The sequence below is a fragment of the Xenopus laevis genome, chromosome 1S (assembly GCF_017654675.1).
Source record: "Xenopus laevis strain J_2021 chromosome 1S, Xenopus_laevis_v10.1, whole genome shotgun sequence".
Classification (NCBI taxonomy): domain Eukaryota; kingdom Metazoa; phylum Chordata; class Amphibia; order Anura; family Pipidae; genus Xenopus; species Xenopus laevis.
In genome coordinates, this window is record NC_054372.1 from 150,283,505 (window position 1) to 150,305,462 (window position 21,958).

The 21,958-nt window shown below is 39.0% G+C and overlaps 1 protein-coding gene across 1 annotated transcript in view; it reads right to left on the reverse strand.

Moving 5' to 3' along the window:
• Positions 1–1,227: 1,227 nt before the first annotated feature.
• mlxip.S (MLX interacting protein S homeolog) overlaps positions 1,228–21,958 on the reverse strand; it is a 58,097-nt gene continuing 37,366 nt past the window's right edge. Inside the window, exons 5-17 of the mRNA XM_041580368.1 lie at positions 21,880–21,921; positions 20,034–20,193; positions 19,383–19,472; positions 18,027–18,139; positions 16,581–17,163; positions 13,591–13,712; positions 10,712–10,892; positions 6,870–6,982; positions 5,528–5,629; positions 4,993–5,120; positions 2,938–3,061; positions 2,117–2,246; positions 1,228–1,654 (exon numbers count right to left, since the gene is read on the reverse strand). Of these exons, the coding sequence (XP_041436302.1) occupies positions 1,533–1,654; positions 2,117–2,246; positions 2,938–3,061; positions 4,993–5,120; positions 5,528–5,629; positions 6,870–6,982; positions 10,712–10,892; positions 13,591–13,712; positions 16,581–17,163; positions 18,027–18,139; positions 19,383–19,472; positions 20,034–20,193; positions 21,880–21,921 (2,010 nt within the window). The 3' untranslated portion in view covers positions 1,228–1,532. The remainder of the gene's footprint in view (positions 1,655–2,116; positions 2,247–2,937; positions 3,062–4,992; positions 5,121–5,527; positions 5,630–6,869; positions 6,983–10,711; positions 10,893–13,590; positions 13,713–16,580; positions 17,164–18,026; positions 18,140–19,382; positions 19,473–20,033; positions 20,194–21,879; positions 21,922–21,958) is intronic.

Here is a 21,958-nt window from a genome sequence, read left to right on the forward strand (position 1 = left end):
CGTTCGTTTCAAAACACACGTGTAGAGCTGAATCGTCAGATATACAGGTAGATATACGGGAAGAAACAATAGAATTCTACCTGTATCTGACGATTCAGCACTAATAATGGGCGATGTTTGGGTCCCTTCAAAGGCACCCGATCAAAATTTTCCGTCCAGCCCGATCGACGAGCCGACCGATATCCAAGTCTTCTGCCGATATCGGTCGGCTCTTTTTCCACCATACACGCAACGAATATCGGACGAAAATTCGTTTCGTACAATATTATCTGTGTGTCTATGGCCACCTTTAGCCTGCAAAAATACATAGTCTGAGAGCAGCAGAGACTTCAGCTCCGTGTGCCCATGGCCTTAAACACTGGGGGGGAAAAAACGTATTTTTATCTGATTGTTCCTGCAGATATTATCTCTATTGACATGGGTACAGACATGCAGGGATGAATAGGGTCATAAATGACTAAATGTAACAAAAGAAAGCTCATTGTTATTGCAACATCTGTGGATCCAATCTTAAGAAAAAAGAATTATGGGTCCAGAAAGAGATCTTAGGATAGTCTTGCTCCAAATGTCTGAATGTGCTGACTTGAGAGACTCAAAGGACTTTACTTATCCTTTGCAACACAGCACAACAAATGTCAACTAACCTGATGTCATTGGGGTGATTATGATCCAATCCAGAAATTTTGTAGAACCTAGTTCCTATACACTACAAATGGTGACATGAAATAAGGTCTTAAACCCTGGATTGGATCATTATGACCCAATAACATGAGATTAGTTGACATAATAAATCTTTCCACAAAACCAAGTGTACTTCTGCTCACTTCAGACTTTATTTATCAGAAACTGCAACGTTCAAAGCTTCTTAAATGTAGCACAGCTGAAAAGAATAAATATTTGGAGTTCTATAGAACATTCCCTCTAACTGCCTCTCTACCTCATCCTTAACCCAGCACTATAAATTACATTATTTTAATAGCACGAGTCTGTTCACCTCCCCTGACATGAGAGCGGTTAAACAAAACTGCAGAGACCTGAGTAAATAACACAGCTTTTATCAGCAGGTGGAAGGTTGAGCTGGGACATTGTTCTCTTTCAGTGGAACACTTGCCCAGATATCTTAACTCCTTCACTGGCTGAGAGGCCTGCAACCCACTGTACAAAAACAAAAAAAATAAAAATCAAAGTGACAAATAAAAGGGTTACAGAGAAGAAGAAAATCCTGACTTTGCCATAGAAATGTAATTCCCTTTATTTCATTTCTGTCATTTAGAAATTAAATCAAGCTTATATATATCGAGGTTATTTGTGCTGAAAATCTCTGGGGGTTTTCTTTCTGCCTTTCACAAAGGTGATGCTTTGAAGCTCCACAGAAATTAGAATTCCCTGAAAGTCATAAACTTGTCTGAAGGCTGGACATGCCACTTGTATCCGACAAGGGTGGAGTGTTCAAGCTGACATTCCTGGAGAAGTGGAACAACACAAGCCCTTCTCTGCCACACATGAGAACTCCTCTGTAGCATGTTCAGCACTTATGTCCCTCCTCCACTTCTACTGTTGCTGCTAACTGCCTGCTTGGCTTGCTCAGGCAGTCTCATTGGATCTGTCAGGATTGATGTAGTTGTACTCAGCTGACGAAGTGTTTGCAGCACCACTAGAGAAGGAAGAGAAAATGCAGTTTGTCGTTATGTTTTTTGCACAGAATATATGGCACCATACAGTATGTTGGCAAAAAGCAATAAGCAGATATGAAAAGCTAGGATTCTGAAAGAGGAGTCCCAATGCAATGATTGGAGTCTAGGGAGCCTATTTGGAAAAGACAAGTATGTAAATAAGAGTTGTCAGACCCGCAGACTTTCAGCTGTTTTTGAATTAAAACTTCAAGCACCTCTATCAGCAGAGGCAGAGATGTATAATTCAACAGCAGATAGAGGGGCTGGATATAGGGCACCCCTAAAGCAAGTGCAAATATCTAACAATCATTGCACAATATAATCATTTTTAACTTGTACTCTTCCAAAGGCTCCTGAAATACTACAGGTGAAGAAGAATAAGTACTCCTATATGAGGTTACATAGGGATGATGGGTGGATCAAGAGAAAGTACAGGCACTTACTGGGCCTCAAAGCACGGAGAGAGCAGTGCATATCCAGCCACTCCCTGGTAGAGCTGCACATCTCCTCTAAGCTTGCTGTGGACACCATGTCGTTGAAGGACTCAAACAATGGTTTAATGATTATGCTGAACTGTATTACCAAATGAAGTCAAGGGAAAGTCACAAAGTTCATCAACATGAAATGTATTCATTTGGTATTATGCATGCACCTTCATATGAAACCACATTGTATGTCTATTCCCTTGTGAAAACTATGATAAAAGACGAATTTAAAGGCCAACTTAGGTAAATACTTAGAAATATTTTAACAAAAAGTGCTCATATAAGGAGACAATATAAATAATTTGGCCTATGGCGCACACACGCTTTTTCAAACTGTCAGTTACTCCAAGTCATGACCAACAAGATAGTTCACATTTACTAAACATATACGGCAATTAAATCATTTTTGATGATACAATAATCTGACCTATACACACATAAATGTCTAGAATACAGTGTTTCTGTGATTATATCCAGCAATAATTACTATTGTATGTGGCATGTCTTGCTTTGTATGGCAAAGTCAGCAGTTTTGGTTCAGCCATGACCCCAAGAGACTTAAAATTGTATATATATTATATTATACTAGACATTAAGCCCGTTAAATTAACGGGCGCTAGAACATATGTAGAAAATTCGCCAGAGACGGTCCGTGGGACACATGTGCAGTAGCGCAATCCCACGGACACAGGGACTGGACGCAGAGACACTTCAACTTTATTATATAGGATCATGGCAACCTGAAGCTGCCAAAACACACATCACCAGCCAAAGGATACAATCCAAAACTTCCAGTTCTGAAGGGTTCTGCTCTTTACATATTTGTCAAAAAAATCTCTCATGTGCAATGAGCTCTGTGGTGTTATTGGCACCCCGGTTGCTGGGAGCAGCTGCTGACAAGAGCTGGAAAGGAAAAAGAAACTCCATGATACATTGCAGTTAGTGTACAGTTTACTGACTAGTTCATTGCAATGTATGTATACAATGATAGATACCTGCTAGAGATGGAAGCAAGGGATACATAATCAACAAAAATAATTTAAAAAATCATGTTTCTCACTAAAAACAAATGCATTTCTGTAAACCCAAGGTCCCGAGGGAAAAAATTTTTTTTTAAGGAATTGTTTAACTTTTTAAGTAGTATGATGTAATGAGTGGAATTCTGGGAAGATCTGCAACTAATCTTTGTATCTTTTGTATTTTTTGAATTATTTTGTTTATGTTCAGCAGCTCTCCAGTTATGAATTTCAGCAGATATCTGGTTGCTGGGGACCAGTTAACCCAAGCATCCTGGCAATGGTTTAAATGAGAGCCTGAATAAATGAGAGCCTGAATAGAAGAGGGCAGGAGTAGAAAGATGTGTAATAAAAGGTAACATTAACATTATATCCTCACAGAACAGTGTTTTTTGACTGGCAGGGTCAATGACCCTTATCGGAAAGCTGGAAAGAGGCAGAAGCTAGAAGAGAAAGGCAAAAAATGCAAACACTATACAAAATAAAAAATCAAGACCAATTGAAAAAAGTGCTAAAATAGGATATTCTATAACATACATAAAGTTACACCCTTAAAATTGAAAAATGTAATTCATGTAAACCTAGAGTGTTTCTCTGAGCACTTGTGCAATTTACATTCATATTTTTATAAGTTTTCAGTTTAAATTGCACCTGTTGTGTAAAAATGTTATCCCCAACTAAAGGTGCTGGCTTATAGAGCCCACATTCCGGTTGGGGATAACAGCCCCCAGCCAGTGCTATGCTACCCTCACCGGGAGGAGCTCCCGGTGCAAGCAGCCATGTCCATTCACTCGCATGCACATAATGAAAGGCTGTTTTTAACTGCTCATTATGCGCATGGGCGTGATGTCACATGCGTGTTATGTGCATGCGAGTGACCGGACATGGTTGCTCGCACCGGGAGCTCCCTCCCGGTGAGGGTAGCGTAGCGCTGGCAGGGGGCATTTTTAAAATAATACTGTTTTCCCGAACCGGAATGCAGGCTCTATTAACATGCACTTTTTTACCCAACAGTTGCCCTTTAAGATAGGTTTGTACTTCTAGGCAGGCTTCAGCTAAACAACATTTTTTGAAGGCTCAAAGTGCAAGTGACCCGATTCCTGACATCAGTTAACCCTAGCATTGCTGACCGGCTTTAGCAGTAGCAGTCTAATAATGCAAATATCTCAGAAATATAGAATATTAATGTAAACTGCAAAAGTGCTATATATTGTATATATACGTACATATATATATATATATATATATATATATATATATATATATATATATATATATATATATATATATATATATATATATATATATATATATATATATACACACGTACATATATATATGTATATATATATATATATTTATTATGTCTTCAGGTTCAGAGATGGGGCAGCAACAGAAAGAGTTCACAGATATTGACCAGGAGCAGGGAGAGGGCACAGAGATTGGTGAAAGATTGAGTATCCCAGAGATTGTGAGAGTAGGAGATGAGGATGCATGGAGATAGTTTGGGGTAGGGCATGGAGATGGGTCAGGAAAAAGCACACAGAAATCAGAGAAGTAAAATGACCTACGTGGCACTAAAAATCATTCTGGAACCTATGTTTTGACTTACTAATACGATGCTAAATATACACTCTATGTTATCAAAAGTACTATAATTAACAGAAAACTTTGTTCTGGAACCAAAGGAGGTAATATGAAGCTGGTCCTCCCTTTGCTGCTAGAACAGCCTCTACTCTATTGGCAACTAAATGCTAAAACACTGTTCCTGTCATTTGCTTTCATTCAGTAATAAGGACTGGCTATGTAAGCAATCACCTGATAGCAAGATTCAGCTCTTCCACCTCTTCCCTGAGTCGTCTTGTTTCTTCCAGAATCTGGGCCCTTTCTTGCTGCAGTTTGGCAATATAGTCTACTGTTTTCTGTAGTGTGATTGCATGACTGATCTGAATATAGAAAACAAAGGCAATAAGAAAATTAGCAAGGACTTAACACACAGTATATAAAGGGTGGTGATTTATTTTATTTAAAAACAATCTGCTTTATCTTTATTAAGGGAAACCATTTTAGCTTGTGGTTACCCCATTAAAGGGTTCTCTCTTCATGTTTACAAATAAATCCCAAAGCTCATGCCTGGAGCTTCCCAATGAGACATCATACTAAATGTAGTGGGGTACCGGTGTTGGTCAGATTCTCTCACTGTGCCACACAATGTAGAAATCTTTTAGAGAAGGAAGTATGAAGGGTTACTGGATTTGGAACAGAAAGCAGATGTACAGTTGGTCTCAGCATGTAGGCATTCAGGCAGCTTCTTGCACAAACAGAATAAAAAATGTCAGATTTTACTAATTACCGATTTTGTGCTGGATGATACAATATTGTTCAATGTGCTGAATGCAGTCTTTATATTAAACCTCCGCTTCTGTTCTGCTGAAATATGTTTTAATCTTTGATTCTGTAAATGAAACAAATGCAAAATAAATCATTATTACAGCCATACTGTACTAGTACAATACACACAGATGTAATAAGTCCTTTGTTTACACCACGATAAATCTCGCGCATAATTACATCATCAATGTTTTTCCCTCCGCTTGGAGTTGAATTGTGTAGAAGCAGCTACCCTTGAAATTAATAATCACTCCGATGTAAGTAGAGACAATTTGCAATCATTCCTCCCTCTAGCCAGAATATTTTGTTTGTTTTCACTGGTTTTGGCAGTATGAACAATTTTATTATGTTTGCCAGCATGAAATTTAAACTTTTGGCTGCTGAGGTAACTTACTCCAGAAACCAGATTTGTCCTGAGACTGAATATTTATTGTTATTAATATCACTTATGTTTCATTTCAGATCTTTCAGAAGTTTCAGAACTTCTATCCGGTCACTCTGACTAGTATTGGAAAAGGTTTTCTTCCCCTTTTACAGAAATGAAAGTTAAATCTAATTTCCCTGCACTATTGTACAAGAGCCTATGTTTTTTACTTTTACGTTTATCTTGGCAAAGCAATATGTGTGTTTTTTTTCTGTCCTAAGTTATTTTTCAGACACAAATGAAATTAACATTAGAAAATGTCAGGTATCCACTTTAGGGTAAGGCCACACTGGGCATTTTGGGGAGATTTTGTCGCCTGGCAACTAATCGCATTGTCTTTGCGGTGACCAATCTCCCTAAACGCCTTCCCTCACTCTGCGCCGGCTAAAATGAAAAAACGCCAGTGCTAATTACACGCAGCGATTCGTTTCCGAAGTCGCCTAAAGTTTCCTTGTGAGGAAACTTTGGAAAACGAAGCGATGCGTGTGATTAGCGCCTGCGTTTTTTCATTTTAGCCGGCGCAGAGTGAGGGAAGGCGTTTGGGGAGATTGGTCGCGCAAAGACGAGGCGATTAGTCGCCAGGCGACCAAATCTCCCCAAAAGCCCAGTGTGGCCTTACCCTTAAAACTATGATTGATAGAATAGACACAATGGGTGTGTATGTGTGTGTCTCTATCAAATACTTCTTCTGCTTGACTACCCCAATTTCTATCTCTTTTGCTGCTGTGGACATTTGCACAGTGCAGGGGCTTTTATGCATTGAGAGGAAGATTAGGGATTTGGAGAGTGGTGCACTCTGGGATGAACAATCAGGTGTGCCTAATGCTCATTTACCCTGTGGCCCACCACTGTTTTACTTACTTTACAGCCCATATCATACCTTTAATGTTACAATTTGAGAGTCGCTTGAGGCTTTTCCTGAGCTGTGCGGGGGACTGAGACTATGTTCAGATGCGCATGGGGATCCCTGCCTTGATTTCTGACAGTCTCGGCCTTAAAAAAAAAAAGAAAGAAAGAAAAAAAGAAAGATAGAACAATGAACAGGGCCCTGTGTATGAAACACAATTGCTATGGAATAAAGTAAATCAAAGTTGATGACACAAAGGTTCTTTAAAGGCTCATGCTTGTAATGTGCACTAAAACACCGCAGCCTAGTACATGACAATGTTCTACATTTTACAGGCAGTCCCCAGGTTACTTACGAGATAGGTTCTGTAGTTTTGTTGTTCACTTGAATTTGTATGTTAAGGTGGCCATAGACGTAACAATTATGATCTTTCTCGGAAAAGATTTTTTCCAAGAAAGATTTTTCGTTTCAATACACACGTGTAGAGCTGAATCGTCAGATATACAGGTAGAAACAATAGAATTCTAACTGTATCTGACAATTCAGCACTATCAAAAAGCACCCAATCAAAATTTTCCATCCAGCCCGATCAACGAGCCGACCGTTATTCAAGTATTCTGCAGATATCGCTCGCCTCTTTTCCCACCATACACGCACCGAATATCATACGAAAATTAGTTTTGTACGATATTATCTGTGCGTTTATGGCCACCTTAAGTTGGAACAGGTACATTTACCTATTAAATGTAACTTAAGTTGTATATCAGTCGGATGTTTGTAACTCTGGGACTCCCTGTATATTTTATAACATGCACTATACAAGTCTTTTCAGTAGTTAATTCAGATTACCTTACATGGCACCATAAAAAAAAGTCAATAATTTGCTTTGTAGCATCAGTTTCCATGACAATGTAATATTACTTCTAGTGTTTTTGATGATCTTTAAACGTCTACTAAATTCACCTAAAGAAAGCATGTGCATGACAAAGTAAAATTTGCTAAAAGCATGAGGAGTCACATCATTAGAGAACAACAAGGTTTCCTCAATCTTTGTGATATGACAAATTCTATAAATTGGTGGGACCAGGACATTATTTCTCTTACCTTCATATTATGAGCCTACTATATGTAAAAATTCTCAACTGGTTTTATAAAAACGGTTTTTTAAAAACGAAAAAAAATCTGCATAATTGCAGAAATGCCACTAAAAACCGGTGTTGTTGCAGTCAGGTCCAACTCTAAACTGCAGGTTCAGCAAGTAGAAATAGTGGAGACGGCTCTGCCTCCGAGGAGACTCAAAACCATATAGTTCAAGCCCAGACAACAATGAATTGTAAACTCACAGAGATGACCCAAAAGAAGCTCTTCCCAGCTGGGATTTGAGCAGGGAGAGAAACCGGGCAAGCTACTTACGTATTTAGCTAAAGTATCTGCACCTAAGACAGTTATACATAGGGTCAAAACTTCTGAAAAAAGCTTTATGCCCAATCGTTCCACTGATGTAAACCTAAGGAGGCTGAACTCTAATATGCAAGTCCCCCGTGACAATTCGGGATTCAGAATAGTTGTTTCACTGGATTCTGAGCGAACCTTCGACTCTATTGAATGTGGGGGGTTCTTGAATGTTATGGCTTTGGGGATCACGACATTGAATGACTCAAACTCCCTTATAAGAACCTCACAGCTCAGGTCCAGGTCAATGACTTTATCACTTCATATTTCCCATTGGGAAGGGGGACCCACCAGGGATGCCATTTGTCACCACTCCTAGTCTTTGCACTGGCCATCGAGCCGTTAGCCACACAGGTCAGGCACTCTCCCCTACTTGTCTTATATGGGACCATTGAAGAAAGAATATCACTATATGCAGATTACGTGCTGCTCCATCTGGCTGATCTATGACCTTTATTGGCAGCGGTATGTTCTTTGCCTTCAATGAATATGGTTTGAATTGGTTTAAATCATATTCCCGCTGGACCCCGATTTGGACCCCAATCTAGCAGCTGACTTGAGATTGCAATGGGTCACAGGCTTTAAGTATTTAGGGATAAACATCCACGGGGACCCAAATCAATTTATAGCCCACATTACCACCCCTATAACCACGCAGCTTACTAATGCAATGGTAGCCTGGAGCTCTCTGCCACTCAGTGTCGGACTGGCCCACCGGGATACCTGGAAGTCCCGGTGGGCCAAGGTGTCAGTGGGCCCTTATTTATTTCTTTTTTATTTCTATTAGAACAAAGTGGCTAAATAGATGGAATAATAGATTATAGTATGTAAAGAAAAGAAACTAGGAGAATAGAGGTTATGTGAGGAGAGGAATAATAATACTACTAAGAGTGGGCACCTGGTCTAAGATTAATTGGTGGGCCCCTAGTCAAAGGTTTTTGGGTGGGCCCTTGGTGTCCCAGTCCGACACTGCTGCCACTTACCCTATGGGGCAGAATAAATATAATTATTTTCATATCAAAGAACTTGTACATACTCCATAACTCACTAGTAGTCATTGTCAAAGGGTCATTTGACTCAATACAAGCAGTAATCAGGCACTTGCCCGTAGTAACTAATCGGCAATTAGATTTGAATAGTCACCTACCTACAAGTTAGAAAACAAATATCTATGGTTATGGGCAACATCACTGGTGGTATTTATTAATCACAAATTGGCATATAAACAGATCGATAAATATTGTCCTTTTCGATCTTTAACCTTTTGACACCATTATGTGATAGAATGGGGCAAATTCACTAAGCGCCGAAGTGCCGAACGCTAGCGTTAATTCGCTAGCGTTTGGCATTTTCGTTACTGCGCAAATTCACTAACGAACGCTGGCGTAGTTTCGCTAGTGTTACTTCGCACCCTTACGCCTGGCGAATTTTCGCTAGCGACGTAACTACGAAAATTCACTAACTTGCGCAGTGTACTGAACGCTACCTTTTACGCTAGACTTCCTTCGCCACCTCAGACCTGGCGAAGCGCAATAGAGTAGATAGGGATTGTTTGAAAAAAAGTCAAAATTTTTTCTATGTCCCAAAAAACGCTGGCGTGTTTTCTACATGATGGGTGATAGGCTGAAAAAGATCGAAAAAATTTTTGGGGCTCCCCTCCTTCCCCCTACATTTCCTGACTCATGGCAACTTACCTAGACAGTGGGCACATGTGTAGGGCAAAATAAAATTTTTATTTGCTGATTTGAAGGTTTTCTAGGCATTTGTAGTGCTGATACATATTCCTCCATTGAAATTTGAATTTCGCGCCGTATGCAAATTAGCCTTCGCTAGCGTAACTTCGCTTTACATAGCGAATCAACGCTAGCGCAACTTCGCAACCTTACGCTACCCCTGAGCGCAACTTCGGATTTTAGTGAATTTGCGGAGCGCTGGCGAAACTACGCCTGGCGAAGTGCGGCGAAGTTGCGCCTGGCGCAACTTCGAATCTTAGTGAACTTGCCCCAATGGGTGCAGATTCTAACTATAAGAGGAAGAAGTGAGCTTCGTCCATTCATTAATGGATGTAACCTAGCATGTATGCGTGCCCTTGTTTTGTGTGTGAGCAAAGTTAATCATTCAAGCCCAGGGGCAGCCTTTAGTAGTTAAATGACATACAATGGTAATTTTCTATTTGGCATTATACAGTGGGACATGGGACTAGAAACGTATATTGTTATGAAAAGGGGTTATTTAGATGAAAGGGTTTTACACATGGTCTGTTTTATGTGATATATTATGCAATGTTTGGGGGAATAGTTTCTGTATTTTTGGATTTGGCCAGATGCCAAGGCAATCCAAACCTAAATTTGGATATAGAATAATAAATAATTCTGAAAAGTATTCTTTCAAGACAATATGCTGTCAAATGCAGTGTTACTTACAGGATGAAGGAGAAGGGGCTGTGCTGCAGCTCTGTGCTGGAGTCTTTTCTCTCTTAACCAAAGACTCTGAAGTCGGGCTGGGGAAAATGCGAGGCACCATAGGCTGGGATATCTGGCTGCCCTGAGTATGCTGAGCTGGACCAACAAGGATACTGCCATGGAACTCTGGCACCGCTGGACTCTATAGGTATGGGAAAAAGGCTGGTATGAAGAGATTGTTGTGCAATTATCATGCAATGCAAGCAACATTACGGAATACCCTTCCTACAGCTTGATAAACCTCAAATAATATATGGATGTAGTCGATTCCATTGCTAAGGTAGCATTTTCTAACACAGAAATGTTTTGTTGTACGTATACCTCCCAAGTATAACTTCTGCAGTCCAGGCTTAAAAAGCTGTGTCCCCTAATTAACACAATGGAACATATTTCCTAAAGTGTAAATTGTCACCTTGTCTAACTCCACCACAGTTTCTATCAACATCAGGTATATTTTTCATGGGGACGTCACATATTCACTTCATAAACTTGTCTGTATGCCACTGCAAATGTAATGTTTGTGGATGTAAATTCTTCAGATAAATCCATCAGTGCATTTTCCCCACTCAGTTGAAGTGGAGAAAACCGCTAAAGAATTTACATCATAAAGAAATTATGTATGTGGGATATTGGTGCAGAGGATATGACATAGATAATGAGATGCAAACATTTGTTCTTGCACTCTTTATAAATTGGGGAATGATTGATATTTTACATTGGAGAAATCTCAGCAGGCAAAAAAAGATGTGAATGTTCTCCAATATATAGTCAATTCACCAAAACTTGTTAGGCTCACCTTTTAGTAAATTGCCAATCTCAAGGCAAATTTTCATTTTTAGTGAAAATCCTCCAATTCTAACTTTCTCTCTTCAGAATATATGCAGCTTAGTGTCTTGATGGGATGTGCAATATGGTTTGTGTCTGTATACACAGACTTTTTGCTAGGTTTTGCTCCCTTTTTGTCGATCTTGGTAATGTTATACATATAATATAATATATACACATATAATATATATTAAAATGTGTTTAAAAAAAATACATGTGCTGCTATTGCCGGTGTTCAAGAATATATACAGTGGTCTGTAAAGATTTGTAAACTCCTTTGAACTTTCAGTATTTCTAAAAAAATAAATAAAAAAAATCCCTATTCAATATTTCAGAGCTGTGGAACCAGAGACGTGGCGTCTTGAATCTTGTTAGTCAGGGAACTCATAATTATAACAAGCAGGCAGGAGCCATTTTGTGGACACTGTTATTAAGGCAAGCCTTCCATCATCCCAAAGTATTTGTTTTTGCTTTGTTTGTGCACCAGAATGGGGACCTGATGTCCATCCCCATGCACTGGTTACACAATTAAATGGTTACGAGAACTGGGGGAATGTGAGGAGGGCAGTTACATCTAGGAAGTGCCGAACAGAAAGTTAAAGTTATTGCTTGCCCCGCCTCTATGCCGAGGCCTAGGCATAGAGGAGGGGCAGGCAATATTTGATTGACAGCTGAGATTTTTAAACGAGTTTACAACAGCTATTGGAGGCAAAGCAATGCTATTGGGTTTATTTAATGTTTACTTTTTTTTTAAGCAGACTTAAGGTATGGAGATGCAAATTACAGAAATACCCCTTGTTCACAACGCCCCAGGTCCTGGGCATTCTGGATAACGGCTATATACAGGTATGGAACCTCCATACCTGTATAAGTTGTTTTAGGTTTTCCCATTGTTTTTAGTTTATGTAATTTAACTTTGATTTTGGTTTAGAATTAAAAAGGATGTGGTTTATATTTTTGAGCTTTGGCAGTGATAAAATGCTTTGTATGTTGTGTACTTAACTTCTTTCAATCAACATGGAAAATACATTAGTATATTAAAGGAATAGCAAAAACAGAAAGTGTTTTAATGTAATCAACATATAATACACAAAAGCCATAAATATCCTGTAAATTATATCCTTATAAACAGCTCTTAGTGATGTCATCAGTTATAAACGGAGCTTTGTGATGTCAGTTTTGTCACAACTCACTAAAACTTGTGTTTTATAATAAATAAAGTACCCCTTGTTGTAAAATGAGGATATTAGAAGTAACCTTGGAGCTAATTTATTTATTATCTGCTTTAACCAGATGAAAGTTGGTAGATTGACTTATGTGCTAATGCTAAGGCCACAAGACACAGATTCTCCACATGCTGAGAATCTGCCCACTGCTCCTCTTCTGCTGAGCTGCAGACAAGGTGAATTTTGGTGCAAAATCTCACGTTTCAGTGCTGAAATCTGCCGCGTCTGCCTGCATCCAAGCAGAGGTAATCATTCAGGGTGCAGGCAGCGTAGCAGAAGAGAAGCAGCGAATTCATGACCTGTGTTTCACAGGTGAGATCTGCGCCATGTGGACCTAGCTTTATTGTCGCTGTATTAATGCATAACGTACTTTCTCTTTTGAGATTTAGTTCATGGGAGGACATTTTGTTGCAGAATTTGCTGGTACAATTCAGAATTCATAGTTCCATCAAAAAGGAAAGCAAAGAAGCAGCAAAACATGGTCAAACCATGATACTGGCACCATCATGTTTCACACATAGTATAAGATTTTTTTACTATAAAAAAAAAACAAACAAAACAACTTTAAATTGTATTCTCGAGTAACCCAGGTCTAACTTCAATTTTAATTCTATTATCAGCTCTCCCTTACTCTTCCATTACTCTCTAAAAACGGAGTCTACCTATCAGATTCTGCTTGTTCTCCAATATGATTAACACAAGACTCTACACACATTGGCAGCAGTAAATGAATTACATCTTCATGCTATCTAGAGATTGCCAGGCACATAGAACAGGAAAGTATCTTACTCGAGCAATTCCAGCAGGAGCAATAACGACGTTGGGTTGAGGAATTCTTGGAGACAGCACAGTGTTGGTCTTAAGGGGTGCAGGTGACATTATCACAGCTTGAGCTTGTCCTGGGAAGGAAGCTAAAGGAGACATTCAGTTCAATTTGAATAGAAACACATACTATGCTTCCAATATGTAATAGAATTCCCATGCACAAGCATTGGCTCCCATACAGCACACCTTTCTGCATGACCTAGATGTAAGGAAAACATACAATAGATACCTAAAGGACATTAGTCACGTTGTTATGTTTCTTTTCCCCTATATGTCAATCCATAAACAGCAGGTGGTTCCAATGTTATTATTGACTTTAAAAGAGCTTAATGTACCTGCTGCGGCAGAGGGCATACTCCAATATTGCTGTGGTTTGACAGGAAGGGTTGTTTTGGCAAGTTGTCAGTATGAAAAAACTTACGGTGAAGCATAATACTTACATTTAAGGAATGTACATCAGAGTAAATAACTATGGAGTAATAACTATTGCCATAATAACTATGGCAATCATTGTAGCCCAGTTACTTTCAGGGGATTGCTTCCTATTAGAGATGCACCAAAGTCATAATTTTTGGCAGGACACTGCCACAAATCCATACACATTCAAATTTCAGCAAGTATATTTAAAAAAAAAAAAAAAAAGCTATTTCAGCTCTCTCAACTTTAATTACTCACATTTGGTTTAGCAGAACCCTTGATTTGGCTAAAAACAGCATAAAAATGCTGAGGTTTAGCGGAATCCCGAAAAATCATGGATTTAGTGCATCCCTTATTGCCACTGACATCACAGGGAAGGCACAAGATATCTGTACAAACAATCATTCCCTAAAAAGATGCATTTTTAGAGTATATTTTGCATTATAAATACAATGCTTCCTACATATAATACATGATGATGATTTTAAAAAATGGCTGAGAATTTTCCAAATTAGCCAGCAGGGGAAAAATCTGGGCTTGCCCCTTATTCATTTTAATGGCAATTGCCCCTATCCATCATGATCAGACTACCGTTGCTTTAAAGGGGACCTGTCACACAAAGGCACGATTTCCAATTTCTTTTCTATCATATTAGTTGAGCAAAATAAACTTTACTTGCACTGTATTTATTATTTACATTTTGTTTCCTTTAGTCTTGGAATAACACAATCACAATTGCACAGTGTCCTACACGATTATAGAGTGTGAGGAGGAAAGGGGGGATGTGGGGAGAGCAGTGACATCTTAGAACTGCTGAATGGAAAGCAAAAGTAATTGACTGCCCTGGCTCTATGCCTCAGGCATAGAGACTGGGCAGATATTTTATTGACAGTTCAGATATTGAAACACCTTTATAACAGGTATGGATGTATTAGGTTCAATGTTTGATTTGCTAAAGATTTTCATTATACAGCTTTTTATGTGTGACAGGTCTGCTTTAAATATGCCGTAGTTAGCATTTACACCATTGTTATTATTATTATTGAATACTTATTTATAAATAGCCAACATATGCTGTAAATTGGTGTATACATTGAATATACATGATTACATTAAAAAAAAAAAAACAAGCAATAAGTAAAATTAAAGAGGGCCCTGCCCAAAAAAGCTTGCACTCTAAAAAAGAAAGTCCATCACATGTATATTTATGAAGGACTCAATGTACTGTCCTAGACTGTTTCAGTTACCTAAAATTTTATGTTTGCATTCTGAATCATTGGGATATAAAAAAAAAGAGTTATTCACACCTTTAGGGATGCACCGAATCATATATTTTTGGATGCAGACAAATACCAAATCTTTTGCAACAGATAAGGCGAATACTGAACAGAATTCGAGTTTGTGGTGCGACAATGTGAAAATGTCGCGCAATTCAATTTGATGCTCTTTTTTTACAATCTGATTATATTAGCCAAATTTGTGGATGGGAGTTAGGTCGAGGTTCTTGAAATTATCAGAAAAAGTCTAGTTTTAGTAAATAACCCACAATGTGCAGAAAAAAAAGTCAACATTTTTCACAGCCACATTGTCTAAAGTCACATGATTTAAGGCAGATAGACAAGTCACATGACTAGCACTACCCAAACCACTGCAGCCTAAGCACGTCTCTTCTGCCTACACCAAGTTCCAGCTCTGTCTGTTGCAAATCATGATATAAGTAGTATTATAAATGAAGGAAATTCAGAATTCACTAATATAAGAGCTAGGTTTGTATTTATCTCCTTCATAACGTTCTACCTTCTCTGGATGGCAGAGACTGGGCTGCCTCCCAATAACCTCTTCCATATCCTTAGGCTAGGAGTAAGCATGGCAGGCTCTTGATAGGCTAAAGCTCTAAAGTAATCAGAGCCCTAATCCACTAACCTCAGCCTGGGATTATACTGAAAGGAGAGCACTGACAGTCAGGGCAAATAAAGACAAAAGCTTGTTTCTAACTGAAAGTATATATTATGTAATAAATTATAAGAGGGGAGGGGGTGCCAATTAAAACAAACAAGCCTATCAGATATCACAAGACTTAAGATCTTAAAAACTGCTTAAATGATGCTTTGAGCAAGATAATGACTATATTACCATCTGTATATAAAATAGGTTGGACTGGTACTTTGGAACGCAAAGCTGGTAGGTTATTTAGCCAATCCCTTGTGTATACCTCCGCCACGGGTACAGTATTCAATTAGAAATCACGATCAGAAAGGAATGGCCAGGAGGCAGGTAAACTGCTCAACGTGGTTTATTGGAAGCACAAAATGTTTTGAGCCTATTGGCTCTTTGTCAAGTTTGACATTCCTTGTTCTTCCTAATCGTGATTTCTAAATTGAATATATTACCATCTGTGAATGCAAAAGTATGGTTAGGAAGACTTTTCTCCCAATCTGCATAAAGAAGACTTCTTCTGTATACATGCAAAAGCATTTACTGACTTTTTAACAACAAAACATTCCTTAACAATATACTACTGGTGCCTTAACACTTACCAGGAGCAAAAACTAAAGATACAGTGTCTGGCTGAATAACAGGCACAATTTTTTGAGGCTTAGCTTTGTGCTTGGCTCCAGGTTTGGAGATAGCAATATATGTGTGGGGCTGGGTGGCAGTTTGTTGAGGAATCCCTGCACGTTTTACTGAAATGTTACAAGGCACTTGTTGCTGTGTCGTAAGAATTAGGTTCTGGCTCTGGCTAAAGGTTGTTGCAGAAGGATTATGGGTAAGCGTTGGTGAGGCAGTACGTGTAATAACGGAGGTGTTGCAGAGTGGAAATTTATTTCCATCCTTGGTAATAAATGCAGGTAAAGAATCCAGAGAGGGTGCTGGAGGCACATTTGGTGAAGCAGCAGAAGTCGGGAAGAGCGGAAACACTGGGACAAACCCATGCTGGCTGCTTATAGATGTCTCTGAATTAAACTTGACTGGCCCCTGAGAGGTTGAAAGGCTACCCACGCTGGCTGCTCTCTCTCTTCTTACTTCTCGCACTGGGACGATCGCCGGAGGACCAGGGGATGGGATTAACTCCTCATCTAAATTTACAGGTGCAAGAGTGCTGCTTGGGAGGGCAGAAGTCTGGAAAACATACAATGCTTTTGTGTCTGAATCTTGTCACCATAGCCTACTTATAAGAACAATATAAAGCAGAATAGCTGCCTACAGCTGAAAAATGAGCAGTGTTGCCTAATAACAGAAATGCAACAAAGCATGACTTCACATGCATCCAATCCTATTGGTAATGGCAGCTGTCCAAGGAACTGAGAAAGACTCCCTACGTATAAGGAGTTTATGCTGGTTTACTATGCCTTAAATAGGCTATAAACTATAACGACATAGCTCCGTGTGTGTACAGAACATTCCTACTCAGTGTTTATAATATATTATATAAGCTGCTAACTTATGTTGTAGTAAAGTATGGGAACTGCTACCAGTAAAGCAGCAGAATCACTACATTTAAAATGGTGTATATATACCTCCTGGCAGAAACATGGAGCAAACTGTCGAGTGAAAGTTTAATTTATTAAAAAAATAAGTTTGCATATAAATTCAAGGGGGTGACAAAGTACAAAGCTATAAAAAATAATTATTTGTGGAATACTATCTGAAAACATTAAGATTGTGAATTAAACCTTTGCATTAAACCTTTAAATTTACCTCGTAAATTTTGCACTACGCATTTTTAATATACAAGTAACCATTAATTTGCATGTTATTAATCTAGAAGACAGATAATGCAGAATATTCGGCTGTAACCATTGCTTTAAGCAACACTGACAGTACATTAATTGACAGAAGAGATCTAAATGACCATGGGTTCAGTTCACTATTAAAAATCTATATTTCCTCTCCTCCACACCCCAATATTTGCTCAACTCAGATTCCCATAACGGAAAGTATACTTGGAACAGACAAAGATATTTTCTGAACATGCTGCTTACCTGCGATACAGGGCTACAAGGACGTAATGCTGCATCTGACAGTGGGACGGCAGAAACATTAGAGGTGGAATTAAAAAAGCCTCCAGAAGGAAGACGAGTAGAAGAGAAAATATCTAGAAAACAAATGGTTGATTGTGTCGGTTGATATCTTGTCAACAGAAATATTGTTTGCATTAATCTAGAGCAAGATCTATTACCTCTTGTGAAGCCATGGTTCCCACACTTTCTGAAATGTTCCTGAGCAGCCCCTATGCTTATATTTATAATAGGATAACACTGTATTTACTAGCCACTTTTTTAACTGAGGGTCTCTTTTGCTCCATGCAGTATAGATTAATATGGTCTTGCTTGTATAAAAGACTAATATTTTAATTAGTATACGAGGACAGAGTCGGCAGTTTTTATGGCCTATGATCATTATTAACAAATTGTTGCCATAAGGGAATACTAGGCAGGGCTGCACCCATCCAGTGCATCGCAATGTGTTTCCTGCCATTGAGAAGCAGGGTCCAGTATCAGTTGTGGGCGTAATTAGCGGGGTTAATACCGTTCAAGATACTCAGAAGACAAATTTAGGTGATATATTAAGACAGAAATTGGCTATAGGTGGACAGGTGTTGTAGCCCGCTCGCACACCCTGCCTTCGGCAGTTCAGCGCCTGGTGCACGGTGTTGGAGGGATCGGCACCCTCTTAAGCAAACTATGCAAGAAAACACTGGCACTCAAAGGCAAGGTTATACCCTTGCGTATTTATTCTGCAGACGTGCAACGTTTTGGGGTCAGACCCCTTTGTCAAGCATGTCTGCACGTTTGCAGAATAAATATGCAAGGGTATAACCCTGCCTTTGCTTGCCTTTGAGTGCCAGTGTTTTCTTGTATAGGTGGACAGGACCAGATGGAAGAAGGCTGCATTTGTTTGTCCACATTGGGAGCAGGAATCATCCATTGCTCTTCACATTTTACAAAGTCTAATGGGAGCAATATACAGTGTATCTGGTGTAGTATTTTGTATTGAATGAGTCTGTCGATGTGGATATAAAAAAAACTGTAGCAGTTCTCTGTTGCTTCCTCCTCTTCATATAGACAGGAACTTAAAAGGCCTGACCAAGACCACCTAAAGAGTTGAAAGCATAGCACCTTTCCCCTCTCCTGTTCATACATGCTACACATGTAAGTAATGCTTTATGGGTATGCCTGATGATCACACCAAGAGTGGCAAATCAAACCAAAGAACCAGTGCACAAGAAAGGCTATTGTACCTCTGGAAGTAGGAGGCAGTAGCTTAACAGCTAGAGCATATTATTTGTGGGGCATGTGTCCCCTTTTAAAATAAATTTCAACTGTGAACCTACCCACCTTGAAAGGATTCAAATGTATCCATCAGATCTAAGTTGGGTTGCAATGGAAAAAGCTCTGGTTGGATCATATCTGCATTGCCAGCATAAGCTGTATCGAAAAAAACAAAACCTGACAATTAAAGGGTTATTGTCCAAAATAACTACAATTTGCAATTTTCTTCAAACACAGTTTAGAACAGTGTCCCCTTGCATGAATTCTCCTGTACTTAAAGATATACTGACACCAGAAAATAACCTTTCTTTATCATAACATTGTCTTTGAATGCTATTTATAATTTTGTCATAAAAGTATTTGCCTTATGCTTTTAAATTACCTTTCTTACCCCCATTTTCTTCTACGAGGGGGCTGCCATATTTGTGCAGCAGGAGTCCGTTAGCATTAGAAACTCTGACAGGCTGAGAAGGGACAGTCAGGTTGGCGAAACAGTCAGGTTTAGGAACTTTAAGTAGCAATTACTTACAAAATCAGAACTAAGCGAAAAACGATCAACATGACCCACAGGCAACTTTTAATGTAGATTAATATTTTGAAAAGAAAATTTTTAGTGTCAGTATCACTTTAAGAAATAAAGCCTGCAATGCTTAGGGTATGAAGACAACTAAAGACGAGATTATGCTCCTAGTGTGTGCATTTGTGTATAACACATACCAGTCTCTTTTGGGTTGTGCTGATGTGAATAAATAGTAGAAAATAAAGTGTCACTGATTTCTGCCATAAGCATCTCCATATCAAGAAGCGGCTCCTCCTCCATCGGTACCGGGGTATCCCTGCCATCCACAATGCTCTTCCATGGAACAATATCATCATCCTGCAGAATAATTATTAGATATATTCGTTCTATTCCCTAAATTTAGCTACACGAATTAGCGCTGGAAGTTTTATAAAGAGCATCTGGCAGAGTAAAAGTGCAGTATTGCAGACACAAAAGACTATTAAGCTTAGCACAATGAAATAATGAATCAAAAAATCTATCTATAAAGAAGGCGCAAACTTTGCAATGTCACACAGTGTACCCTAGCACGTCATGTCTGAGAAATATGGTGAATCACTTGAGGCAAAGGTTCTGCCAGTGATGGAAGGGCTGGACTGAAATGCAAATAATGCAGGTTCAGGACAATCGTCTGCTTTTGAAGATGTGGTGGGTGGCAGGACCAACTGCTGCTAGCACAGCTCCTGCAACCTTTTCCATCCTGTACCAACCCACAACTGTGGCCAGCAAAAACTGTGTGCCACAATGATTCAATATATGCATACTTGCTTCACCCAGGGAGGTCAGGCACGGGCACACAACTCATTGCGCCACTGAAAGTTGTGTCGGTCTTGGCTTGGGTATGGGTTGAGAAAGGGGGTAGAACCCCCCCCCAAAAAAAAGTTGTGTGAATTGTGTGGAGATCTCAATAAACCAAAAGCAGTAAGCACATTTTGTTGTGCGAGTGCCACCTGATTGCGGTTATATCATCATGATTTATATGGAATTGCTGAGCAGCAGAGTTCCCAGATACATCATCACAAAATTGCACACACAGAATTGGGATTGGTATTAACAGTGGGTATGGGTTTATGGCTAAGGTTTCATAGGATAGTACTGAAAACTAATTAGACCCTATGGGGGGAATGTAATTAAAGTCGCAAAGAGAAAAGAAAATTGCACCAATAAGAATAAAAATCCACATCTCACAATGTAATATTGTTCCTCAAACTGTTATTGCATTGCAAATTTTAAATGCGCATTGCCAATTTTAATTGCACAATCTTAAGAAGTGCTTGAAGGTGTCGTAATCTTTTGGAGCAAGCATAACGACTTTTTCAGTAAGAATTTCTATTACATTTACTGAGCATTGGCGCAAACTAGAAAATTCGCAAACGGCCTTCCACTGTCGGAAGTGGTCGCTAAACAGTTTCCGGGTTCACAAAAGCTATTAAATTCTCACAAAGCAAGAATTTGTTGGCACAAAGGCATAACTTTTCGAATTGCAAATAGTTTTTCTGTTACCGGCTTTTATTACATTCCCCCGTTAAAACAGTCATATGCTACAATAATAAAGCTTCCTGTAACACTGTCCTGTGTTCAAGTGTCATCCAGTCAAATGCAAGGCTACTGACTGCAGTGATGAATTCTTACTCTTATCAATTATTTGCCACTAGTCTTAGATTAAACTGAGAAGATGGCAGGGCCACTGGCCAGTTATAAAAAGCAGCAGAGACATGTGTATAGGGTACAGTGGCACCCTAGAAATGGACCTCTGCTGCCCTGGGAAACATCTCAGCTTAGTTACCTAAGTGATAAGGAAGATCTTTTGCTGGGGAAAGATCACCTTTTCATCTGTTACAAATAAGCATGGACATTATTCAATTAAAATGTCATATTTAATCACAAAGAGGGTTCACAAAAAAATTAGATTAAGTGCTTCTACATGAAATTAATTTTATTTATCCAACTTGTTACTGACATTTTGCCACTTAGCAGTGAGTTTATAGGGATAAGGCTACTTACTTTACCCAAGCTGGAGAGATCCTCATCTTTGTGCTTCTGTAACTGTAGAAAAACATCACACACATTATTCGGAAATTAT